This window comes from Poecilia mexicana, unplaced genomic scaffold, assembly GCF_051168715.1.
Source record: "Poecilia mexicana isolate PSO_F unplaced genomic scaffold, ASM5116871v1 scaffold_5, whole genome shotgun sequence".
Classification (NCBI taxonomy): domain Eukaryota; kingdom Metazoa; phylum Chordata; class Actinopteri; order Cyprinodontiformes; family Poeciliidae; genus Poecilia; species Poecilia mexicana.
The window spans coordinates 980,014-992,884 of NW_028263374.1; the positions used below are offsets into that span (position 1 = coordinate 980,014).

The 12,871-nt window shown below is 38.1% G+C and overlaps 1 protein-coding gene across 1 annotated transcript in view; it reads left to right on the forward strand.

The window, feature by feature from the left end:
• The window catches only part of LOC106908855 (contactin-4-like), a 69,138-nt gene that overhangs the window by 52,328 nt on the left and 3,939 nt on the right, over positions 1-12,871 (forward strand). Inside the window, exons 14-19 of the mRNA XM_088005959.1 lie at positions 533-674; positions 966-1,155; positions 2,677-2,826; positions 4,310-4,380; positions 5,512-5,746; positions 5,849-5,964. Coding sequence (XP_087862085.1) covers positions 533-674; positions 966-1,155; positions 2,677-2,826; positions 4,310-4,380; positions 5,512-5,746; positions 5,849-5,964 — 904 coding nt within the window. The remainder of the gene's footprint in view (positions 1-532; positions 675-965; positions 1,156-2,676; positions 2,827-4,309; positions 4,381-5,511; positions 5,747-5,848; positions 5,965-12,871) is intronic.

Genomic DNA, 12,871 nt, shown 5'->3' on the forward strand with positions numbered 1-12,871 from the left:
AATTACATACTGCAGATTTAAGGAAGCTTTAAAACACATTGCATTGTGGTTAAAAAAAAAAAAACTAAATCGTTCTTAAAGTACAGCAGAAAAAATAAGACCGTGGGATAATGATAGTTCTCAGGAGCTGCCCTTCCTCGTTGACTCCCTGTGCCGACCACTGCAGAATGACTGTGATCGGGACTCTTAGCCTGAAACTGGGATTGGATATATTTGAAGAACCATTACACTTTTGGGAGAAGGGATGAATATTCTTTTAGCAATAAAAGGCGGGCTCTGTTTTCTGTCTTTGAAGGTTTCATTGGAAGCATTCTCGTTAAAGAATGTTATTTGAATACAAAGTAAGTTAAAATAGCCCAGACGTAGCAGGTCGTATCAGTTTTACCACCATGCCTCCAGCTTATTCCTTCAGCCTCAGACTCTCTGCTCTCCCCTGAGCCTCCTGTGCTGCTCAGTCTACCTCTCTCTGTCTGTTTGTGTGTTGTGGGTGTGGCACATCTTTCACTCTCCTTGCTCTCTGGCTGCTCATCAGCCTGCACACCAGCAATCCGTCTCCCTCTCAACCCTGCAGTATATCAAACCTGGTTCTTCAACCTTTCATCGCCAGCTCGTTCTTCCAGCCAGTGCGGATCATTGCTCGCCACCCGCTCTCACGCTCGTCTCCACACCTGCCAGTCAGTCATCCAGCCGCGCGCACATCCCGCTCTGCTCTGTTTCACCAGCCCAGCACACTCCTCCAATCCCTGATGAAAAAATAAAACACAATAACATCTCTAGTTCTCTCCAGCCATCTGCGTTCAGTATTTTGCTGTTGTTCTTGTCACAAGCCGATGAACTTTAATATTCACCATTGATGAGACTGCTTCTCTCAATAGAGCAACGTTATGAATCACTTAACACTAGTGGCAGAGTTTCAGAGCGCAAAACACAAAAACTAACCTGAAATTATTATTTATTTTTTCTTCATTGACTTTTCTGTGTTTCTGATCATTGCAGGACCTCCTGGTGCCCCACAGGGTCTGCTAGTGACCGCCATTACTGACACTACAGCGCAGCTATCCTGGAGCTCTGGACCAGACAACCACAGTCCCATCACCATGTACGTAGTTCAAGCTCGGACCCCCTTCTCTATTGGCTGGCAAACGGTGAAGACAGGTAAATTAATATTAGTGGTGGGGCTCAATTAATTGAATAAATTGCACCAGCTGTAATTTATTAATTGCATTTTAATTGAAAACCATATATCCACAAAAGTAACATTGTTAATTCAACATATATTTTGCTTATGAACTTTTGAATAAATAGACAAAAAAGCTCAAGAAAAATATATATTTGTTTTTAACCTGTTATTTAGGTTATTCAACCATGAAATTGGTGCAACATGATATTATACACATTAATTGCTTCAGGATGTCCTTGATGCATATATAAATGCATAATTAGCATTGAGATAGATGCTATTTTAAGCTTGAATAGCTTCACTGGTAGGCTAACTTAGTTTAACACAAATTGAACACAACAATATCCCAGTAATTTTCTTTTTTAGCAAAATGAACCCTCAACGGGCCCGGAACATTGGTTTGGTCGTCCATCGCTGCTGTTTGCAGATGTTGCTTGTGCAAAAAAGAAAAAAAAGTATTTGTGTGAATCTCTTTAACACATTAAAATGTAAATAATCAAAATTACTGTGTTAAAGACACACACATCCCTACTTCAAATAGGTTTTATACATAGAATTGTAGCTGGCGTGCAGGCTACCGAGCTGGCCAACCACAGTCCTGATTCAAACATGAGTTTGAATCAGGAATAGGTTTTAGCTGGATTTGTTAGGTTGTGTATTTATGGTGAGTCTTACCAACAGGAGATGTTTTTCCATTAATAAAACATTAATAAAAACCTGCTGTATCTTGACACATTAATGTAGCCAAGCTAGTTCCATGAGATCAACATCAAACGATGTGTTTACATTTCAGAATGTGGTTGAATGTAAGAGTAGTCTTTAGATTATAGCAAAATTTTAGTTTAATGTCAAGATGTGTGTCTTTAAGGCTTATAGACTTAATGACTGTAATGTGTGTCATATCATAGCAGCAAAACAAAAAAACACCAAAAACTCCCAACTTCCCTAAATGTGTTAAACTGTCATCATTGCCACCATCTTTGCATAGCTTTGGGGTGGAGTGCTTGGGACAGTTTCTTCATCAACTCATTTTATGTTGAGTCACTTAAAAAAAGTTAGGTCTTTATCTAAATGACATTTCTAATTGCCTGTTGAAGTGGTCTAGATGGTCTAAACACTGCACCACAGATTGGAAAATTAAAATAATATTTTGGAGTTCTTGAGATGACAGTTACATCCACTGATGACAGAAAAAAATAATTAGATTTTTTTAAATATATTTCATCTTAAGTACTTTTCACTGAACAACTCAAAGTGCTGGAAGACGTTTAGCTCCATCCTGTCAGTCACATTAATTAAATTGACCACAACAGGCTTTTGATTCTGTTTAGTTAAATGCAGTGACACTCCATAAATGGAAAAGTTTTAAATTATGAACAACTGTCAGCTTTTCAGACTGACGTCTCTATTCTTTTTTATTATTTTAATATAGTTGTTTCAAATATTCCTTAAAAACAATTAATAACACCTATCAATTCTTAATTCTTTGATTCTAGTTCCTGATTCTGTGCCTGGACAGATGATGCACGCAACTGTGAAAGATTTGAGCCCCTGGGTGGAATATGAGTTCAGGGTGGTGGCAATCAACAGTGTTGGTGTTGGAGAACCCAGCATGCCATCAAAACAGATCCGAACCAAAGCAGCAGGTACTCTGTCGGCTTGTTATGTCTCTTCATAGAAAATTAAGCAGCCCCCATGTGGAAAATTACCTGTTTGATTTAGTTTTGCATCTCATTGCGTTCTTTGTGCAATTGTTCATGTTATTGTTCATGCCAGCTCTTTGTTTCACTCAGAAAATGAAAATGAGGCGACATGAAATTCCACTTAATTACCGTAAGCGGCCAAGTCGAATGTAGAAACAAGCATTCTGGAACGTGTAGTGTTAATTATTTTAGTGGCAGACAGAAGTGTGACATCCACCAGGAGGAAGCAACACAAAGAACTCCTATTTGATGTAAGATAATTTTATCCATCTGGTTGGATCACAGAGGAACAAGTTTCCTGCTGGAAGCTACATATTCACCATCCAACTAAATCTAGACTTTTCGACTCAGAGGTTTCCTATTTTTACAGTTTTGGTCACATAAATGTTTCATATCATCAAACAAATGTTACATCAGACAAAGAAATGTGTGTAAATATAAAAAACAGTGTTAAAATTATGGTTTTATTTGCTATGGGGAAAAGTTATTTTATTGTTGAATTTCCTTTGATTGTCTGGCATAATTTGTTGCTTTTTTTAGGTTACATTCACACAAGTCTTTTGATCCTCTTGTTTGGTTCAGACCAAAAGCGGTCTTTATGTTTTTTGTTTTGTGTGGTGTGCCTTCGCATTGTGCTTTTTCTGCAAGCCCAAAAAGCACAATGTGTAAGTAAGCTTTATGCAGACAGTACATTATACTGAAATTGTACCTGATTCAGCACAGCGTTGGCATCCTACATGCTAGTTTGGACCAAACTGGTTAAAACAAGTTAATTCATGATTTAACAAGATGGGCATTTGCAGTTTCATAAAGGACCATGTTGGTTCAGGAAGCTGTTTTATTGTAATAAACAAAATCATCTGAAGCCTGCATTCTGTATTTACTCATATTATCTTTGTCTAATATTAAAATTGGTTTCCATTATAATCGTGCGCAAAACTGTTTTATCCTGCTAATGTAGAAAAAACACAATTTTGAAATTGCGGTGTTACCATTAAATAAGATAATTAAATTCACGTGAATAAGTTAGTCATTAAAAGCATGCCACACCACCACTTCCTGTCATCTTATCTTCTTTGTGGTTTCTGCCAGTAGTAACATCCAGTTGCTGATCATGTGACTCGTGTGATGCAAAGAAAGAGTTCCCATTGGAGTTTTGCGAGAGACGCAACAATACAACTAAAAAACCACCTCATCATAGAGCAAAAACGTTTTTATCAAAAACTTATTTTTTCAAAAATAGCTGTTTTTCCATTAAGTGAATTTATTTTTGTAATTCCAATTTGCACAATTATATGGTTGATGGAAATGCAGCTAACAACAGCAAACCACTTTTTCCCCAGCTCTGTGGCTAAACTGTCTGTTCTAACAGAAAATGCAGCACCTGCCCCTGTTGATGATTATGTTTCCTTTTTTTCCTGTTCAGCTCCCAAGGTTGCACCGGTTAATGTGAGTGGTGGTGGGGGAGCTCGAGGAGAGCTTGTCATTACGTGGGAGGTGAGTGGATGATTTTTGACCGAGCGTTCGCTGTGGCAGAGTGTCCTCCCTTTGATGGGAGATGAACTCTGGCAGAGTTACTGTTCCCGCAGAGGACCAGCTTTGGGTGCAACTGATTTTTAATTAAAAGTGGAGCCTTTTCTGATTTGCTACCTGCTGACTCCCTGTGTGGCGTAAATCTAAATGAGGATGCAGAGCCTGAGCCAGTTACAGCGTGTAAATCTGAACTTTGGTGACGACTTTACGTTTTGTGGATCATTCAGTTCCTTGGAAAAGTATTTATACCCCTTAAAGGTTGCAGCAGTTTATATAAAGACAAGAGAACAATATTTGTGGTTAACGCTAAAGTATTCACAGGTTGGAACTTTTTCCTCATTTTCTCACAATACAGCCGATATTCTGCTAATGTGCTAATGGCAGAACTAATTTTTAGCTTAGCACTTTACCGTCTTCGCTAACTTTGAAAACGTTTAGTTCACTTAGTTTGCTCTAGATCTATTTTTCCAGATAAATTATATTTTACACTTAGCTCCTTTGTTAACTTACAGTTGAATGAAGTTCAGCATCTGTCATTCTTCAAGTAATTAGACATTTATATCCATGCTCCTTTTTGAGGTTTGTGAAAACTGTTTATGCAGCATTTCCTTTTCCTCTTATGTTCACCACCCAAAATCTGCAACAGAGTTAGTAAAATTCAACAATAGTAAAGATGAAACTATGAAGTGAATTCACCGGAAGTGAATCCAAAGTTTCACTTCTGGTGAATCATGCAGGAAGGTGTGTAATAACAAATCAGACACTGTTGAGGGCGGGATGCTGTATTGTAACATTTGTTGTGTCGTTGGCATTGATAAGTTCAGCTTTGTGGATACAACTCATGCTTTGGGTATTCAAGGATCACATATCCCTTCAAAGCATTTCTGTGCCCTACTTTGTATTAACAAAAATCCAAATGAAAAGTATGATGTTTTTGTGGTTTTAATTTGTCAAGTTGTTACAAATGTTTGAATGGTTTGGTTGTTTCTCCAAGGTTGTGTTGGCAAAAGTTCTTGTAGACATTGTGAACGTTGTGGATCAAGCTTTGTAATTTAGTTTGATCATAGGTGTTTATTTCTTTACCTCTTCCCTCAGCCGGTTCCAGAGGAACAGCAGAGTGGAGAGGAATTTGGCTATCTTGTGGCTTTCCGACCACTTGGCAGCAGCACCTGGATCAAGACGGTGCTGGCCTCGGCCGACGTGTCCAGATACGTGTACAGGAACGACAGCGTTGCACCTCTGTCCCGTTTCGAAGCCACTGTGGGTGTGTACAACAGTGTGGGGGAGGGGCCGTTCAGCCGGATTATAAAAGTGCTCTCTGCAGATGAAGGTGAGGCATTCGCTTTGGAAACAGGAGGACGGAGATTCCAGAAGGGGTGTGGTTGTGCTATTAATCGAGGCAATGCATAATTCATATGTCTGTCCTCCACAGAGCCTTCTGCCGCTCCATCGAGAGTATGGGCTCATTCCATCTCTGCCTCTGAGATTGAGGTGTACTGGGAACCAGTTCCTCCCAGGTCCAGCACTGAGAACATCATAGGATACGAGGTATGAAGCAGAACAAGGACTATTCAGAACCAATGTAAATCCCACAGTGGCTGACCATGTAATAAGCTTCCATATTTTGAGCATATCTGTGGAAGTTAGGGGTGTCCAAAGTGCGGCCCCTCAACTGCAGTTCAAGACTGATACAAATTTGGACATATGGTTGATGCAGATGCAGACTTTTTATTTATAATCAAGGTAAAATTGTTACCAACACAATTTTCGTACAATGGAAGAAGTACAACACAAAGTATTTCTATTTTATAGCTAAGCTTTTATAATAAGTGGAACCACACTTATGCAGACATTTACTGATGCACCACAGTCAGCTTTTATTTAATTTACTAAACTTAGATAAATTAGATAATATTTTGATAGAAAGTGATCAATCTTGATCTTATTACTGATAATAAATATTTCCAATCAAAGCGAAAAAGAAATGAAAACTGGACGCATTTCATTAAATATAGAAAAAAAAATCTTTTACAGTTTGGATCTATGATGAATATTTTTCTAGAAGATAAATTATCCCAGATATGATTGAGATAAACAATATTCTCACTTTGATAGAACTAATATACTGATAATGGCATAATAATGCAAGTTTGCCCTCTTAACCAAGAAATCATTACTGATATAAATTTGTTATAAAAGTATTACTGATTGCACTTTAAAAATGAGGTAACTTTATGTTATTAAAGGTAAAGTTTAAACAGTAATGATTTCCTGGTTAATGTCAAGTTGTCATAACAAAGACATTTTGAATAATGTCAACTTTGTATTAAAAGTGTCATTATTTACCGAATGACGCTTTATGACAACAGTCATAACTATTCATGAAGGCTTATTCATGTTCATGACATGTGTTATGTCATGTTAATGACAGTGTCATGACAGTCTTATTCAACCCCCTTCAAATAAAGTGTTACCAAATAAACTAAAACATAACAACCAAAAACAATAAATAAAAAGGAAATAAAAACCCCAAACAACTGAAAACATAAATACAATGGATTATGAAGTCGTAAACAAAATTGCCCATCAAAAAATATTAATCAGAATAGAAATTGAGCTAATTTTAATTTATCATGCAAATAATTTTTTGTGACTATTGCAATAGATTTAAAGATAAAACATGCCTTTCTTACAAAACAAAACTTTGCTTGATTTTTGTAGACTGGAGGTCTCCAAAAATTGTTAAAAATGAAATAAATAGAGGAAAGTATGAACATCATATATCATTCCCATCAACAACAGCCTGTCTGCTGAGGTGTAGCTGGGGGAAAACTGAGATAAAAATACCATTTGCTGCTGGAACCCAGATATCTTACTTTTGAGGCTATGCCCAGGTGGCCTGGCCTGTGCAGAGACGCATGGAGCCAACTACATCGTTATCCACATCTACTGTTGTAGGATGAGAGCAGAGCAGGCTTGAAACAGGAATTTCAATCAGTATATTTACTGCAATGACTTTCAATTTTTCCAAACATTTTTTTTTGTTTATTCATGATTATGCTTTTGTAGGTTCCATTAAAGTGAAGACACTTGTGAAAAAAAATAATGTCAGATATTGCAGTACCTCCAGTTTTTCTCAATTTTGCAGAAATTCACTCAATCAACAGATCCCTGCATTTTTTGGTGCTAATGCATAGCTTTGAGTTTACTGCAATTTTTTTGCAAAATTGATAAAAAAAAAAAATATTGTGTTTAAGTGGTGCTAACACCCACCTGCCGGTGGCAGTATTTCTTACTGCTACTGCACTGCTAGCTCAGCCTTACTTGATATCAAGTTATACTCTGCGATCAATATGGCAATATGCAAAAAGTTGCATTTAATGTCAAGTATCACAAAGCTCTTTGCAAATATTTATAAAGTAGCACCACAAAATCAGTGATTTTGATTGGAAAAAAAAATCACAAAAACAGTCATGAAATCTCAGAGGGCCTGATGTTAATATAGTCCTCAGCAAAAGTAACCATACCCTGAGATTTTTCCTATTAAGACATGTTAAAAGTACAAACTTCAAGGTGTTTTACTGGGAATTTTGTCATAAAACATGAAGTAGTGCATAAATGGCAGGAACAGTTTTTGCAAAAATAAAAATACATGTATTTCTATTTTGATAAATTTTCTAGATCCACTAAAACTCTTAACTTTCCTGTATTTGGCTACACCCATCTTTCCTCAAAGAGGATCGCCTCCGCTGCCTTTGGTGCCAAAAACAGCCTGAGAACAGGATCTTGTAATTGTGTAAATAGGATGATAATTTGCATCATTACTTTTCTACAAACAGGAGATTTGATCTGACTTAACTTTAGACGGTGAGAAAAATGTGAATGTGTTTTTTTTTTTTTTTATTTGGTGTATGTAAACTTCTGATTTCAACTGTGCATTCTCAATAGAATCCATGACGTTTGTGGCTTTAAAATGACAAAAGGTCACATGTCCAAAGAGTATGAATACTTTTGCAAGGCACTACACTGACTGGACACCTTTCACGAGACAGCACCTTCCTTCCTGGAGTCCTTGAAATAATTTAAATGAAAACTTTGTAAGCTGAGGGAAGTACAGGAATAACTTCCATCTGAGGCTCTGGGAGCTGCTCCTGAATCTCCCAGAAGAGGCCGAACAAGGAGAGTGAGACCTGAGCACTTCATCCATTCATTATGTCCTGTCCAAACACTTTACCAGAACTCACAGCCTGACGTACCTGTTGTGTATCAGAGGCTTGTAGCAAAGAGGAACAGAAAAATGGATGCCTGGTTTGATTGTTTTTCAAAGTCATTGTTTTCGTTTTAAAGTTCACCTCTTTACAAAATACATTATGTGAAACTGGGAAGAAATACAACAGTAGATGCTGCATGGATCAGAACTGTAACAATAGGAGTACGGTAGGTTAGGGGTCCCAGCCCATTCAACAGCATGGGTGAGCTGTTGGTACCAGAATGACCAACACAACCACACAGGCTGATCTGGAATAGATGCTTGTTGAAGAATGGTGTGGCATAACGCAGCAGTGAGTGAACAGCATTATTAACCAGATTGATGTAGTTGAGTTATAGTTCTTTCCTACTGTCCACCCAATAATTGTTGGGGGTTACATTACATGAGCCAGCACAATCAGACTGAAGTGACACAGAACTGGATATGGGCTATAACTGTCATGCTCCTGAACCAGACCATGTTAGAAGTGACTTACCTAGGTAAAGGAGAATAGTACTGGGCTGTTGCTTGGTGTCCACATTTTTCTCTTTAGATAAGTTATTTTTGAGTTTTATTTAGAAATTAAGGTCCCAGGGTGCAGACACACAAAAACTAGCCTGGCTGTTGCCTTCCTATGCAAATCCACTTGATTCTCTTCTCCCTTCAGAGTTTTGTCTGAAATTTCTCCCACTGAGCTCGATTTCTCCGGTTGAATTTCATCCAGACCAATCAACAAACAGGAGGAGGAGTTATGAATGATGAAGTTGAGTTTCTGCACTTTTAGAGTTGTAGTCTTCCTGTAGTCTGTAGTTGTAATTTGGCAATGGCAGCGGAGTAACTGAACGAAGCCATTCAGTGCGTGTTGGCAAGACTTCCAAATATTGAGCAATTACAGCAGTGTTTCTCAACCTTTTTTGGGCCAGCGCCCCCCTGGCCTTTATCCAGGTCCCTCACCGCCCCCCACCAAATAATTGGCAGGCTACTTTACACTGACTATTATTTTATTATTAATATTACTATCACTATTGTAGATGTTTTGATTTTTATGCTTGTTTCTGTATTTATCATCAAAAATAATTTCCCAGAGAACAAAAAAGTCATGGGAATAGAAATTATTTTCACAGGTGTCTACAAAAAATGCAATGAACATTCAAGTTAAAATCAGTAGGCCTAACAGCAGCCAATCAGAGTGGAAAAAATATTCTTGTTCTTTGCCATTTTCTAGTTGTTAAATATTCCACAAAATGAGCAGATAAGATGTACAACAATGCCAGTTTAAACTTTGAACTATTTGCAAAACAACTGAGCTCTGCAGCATTAAAACATGGATAGAACTGTAACTACATTAATCATAACTCTTCTTCTCTTCAGTGTTTCTGTCTGTTTCTGGTGGTGCAGCTCTGTGCTGCCTTCAGGAGAATGGGACATCAGAGTATCATCCATAAAATTTCACCCACCTGGTATTTATTGTGCAAACCAGAGCTTTCAGTGGAAAAACAAAAGTTCCTTTTAATGCCATACAAATATGAGACAGAAACATGGATAATATCTTTATATAGACCTGTCTATTGATTATAGATTAATAGTTTTACTGGACAGAAATTACAAAGAACAAATCTGGTTCTTAATCAAATCCTAATGAGTCAAATTAAAAGTGTCATGGAGTCCTCAGCCTCATGACATTAACACTGACATGAAAATAATATTGAAGAAATAAATATATCAACTCTAATTAAAAACATAAATAAGTGATCAGTTCTTTACTATTATGGTCTGTAAGATATATTTATTCTCAGTACTACATATGGTCTCAACAAACCCATGGCACTTCAATAATATTATTTTACCTTTTATCTGGAAATAGTGTCTGTTTATTCTTGCCATACAGTCTCTGTATTAATTATTGCTCGAAAGGTCTTGCCGTACCAGTTTATTCCTCTGTATTTACTTTAGTTTCTTAGTTTATTCTTGTATTTTGTTCTTCATTCATTTCCATTTAGTTTCCTTTGATTAGTATTATCTTCTCGTGGTTTATTGCTATGTCCACTTTAGTTTCTTTCCTGTTGCTAGATTTATTTTATCATTTATTGACCATCAGTAATCTTCACTCATCACCTGCTGTGCCGCCTAATCATCATGTTTCACATCATGTGTTGATTTTTCACTGTTCAGCGTCGGATTCTCTGTTTTTATGCCATAATTCACATCTAGTTCGTCGCTCCGTTTCAGAGTTTTGCACAATGTGCGCGTCTTTATTATTTTAACCCCTTAAGGTGCAGGGTGGTCGGGAAGCGTATCGATGGGGAAAAGGCAGACTGACATAAACCTTTTAAAACAACAGAAATAATTTCTGCAATCTGATTATTGAAATTTAAAAGTGCTGTGTTGTTCTATCACCCCCGTTTCATACCGGACCTTACAGCACCAGTGTTAACGCATATAAAATGAACGCCCTTTATCGTGGTATCACAATGGAGGGATTTCTTTATTTAAATGGGTTCATTTTTCAGAGGGATACAAAGTGAGGGTATCGTGATTTTAGCTACCAGTAGCAGGAGAACGGAGCTGCGCCAAGAAGCTAATAGAAGCTAACAAAGACTGAATAGAAGGAGAGCTGCCATTGATACAGTGGCAGCCAAGCATGATTTAATGTTACACAATACTGTTTTACCAAGTTGCTCAGAGTCTAAACTGGCATTGTTGTGCATTTAAGGTGTAAAGTTTACCTTCGACCAAACGCCCCCCAAAGGAATCCCAGCGCCCCCCTTTTGTAAAAACTTCCGCCAGGGCCCCCTGCCGTCCTCTGAACGCCCCCTGGGGGGCGGTACTGCCCACATTGAGAACCTCTAAATTACAGTCAGAGAAAGAGAAATGTTTAAGACATTTTAACTGCGGCAAAGATATCATGGCCTTCTGCCCTCTGGGTAGTTCACAGCACTTGCAATTTCTGGAAAGCTTTGTACCATAGCTCCTTTCATGTTTGGCCAAACGTTAGTGGTTGGGTAAAATCAGATCCAATGGTTTCAAACTTAAGCAGGGCCACGCCTCCACAATAGTGACTCTGTATGAAGCAAAGTGTAGTCGTAGCTGAAAATAGCCACCAACATCGGTAGCCTACAAGGTACTTGTTAAGCTTAAGGTTCTGTATTGATATTAGCTAGTCATCTTTAGCTAACATTACCTGCATCCAACAGCTTTACTCAACTCAGTCGGTTAGTTTGGAGGGAAAAACTGTGAAAAGTTCTTGGTGTTTTGCTGGTTTGCTGCCGTGATTCTAACACAAACCTACGTAGCTCTGCACAGCAGCAGCAGGTCTCCTTCACAGGTGGAAACCCAGCGCGAGCGTCGTAGCGCTCATGTTGCGTTTAAAGGCGGCTCGGAAAAACAGGTTACAACATGTTAACAACGGATTAAACAGTTTTCACTGCTGATAAAAGTGACAGAGGACACAAATATGGGAAGTGTGGAAGCCTCTACTGTATCAAATTGACATAGGAATAACAGAGAGTTGGCCATTCTAAGGTAAAAACCCAGCGCATACAGCGTTCATGTTTTGTTTTTGTTTTTTTCATCCAGACGGCTTCCCGCGCCCCCCCTGCAATGACACGACGCCCCCCCTAAGGGGCGCGCCCCACAGTTTGGGAACCTCTGGTGTAGACCAAGGAGCTGGTTTTTATTAGGCTAACAAAATGCAGGTTCGAAGGTGAAGTTTCTGAAGTTTGTCATTACTGGGAGACCCATGTCATTTGCGGGTGTTGTCTGAAATCAGCTTCGTCAAGAGGGAGATTTAATTTTCCAGAAGGACTAGGCATCGGCCCACACTGCCGAACATACCTATAATAAACCCTGTAGAGAATCCATGGGGTATTGTCGAAAGAAAGATCGGAGAAACCAGAACAGAAAACACAGAAAAGCCACAGACTTAATATAGTACTGCATTGGTGCAGTAATTAATGCCAAAGAAACCCCAACGGTTAATCTAAAGTAAATGGACATACTCTCATTAGGCCCGCATTTCTGTATAAAAACATCTTTAGTATTATTTGCCTTTATCAGTCTTACAAAACATTGTGAATTTCTAGGAAACAGAATCTTAGGCTTTCATTAACTGTTAGCTCTAAACACAAAAGGCAATTATATTTATTAGCCTTATATTTTTATGGTCCACCTTTAGGTTTGCTATTAACTGAACTTCTAAATCACAGG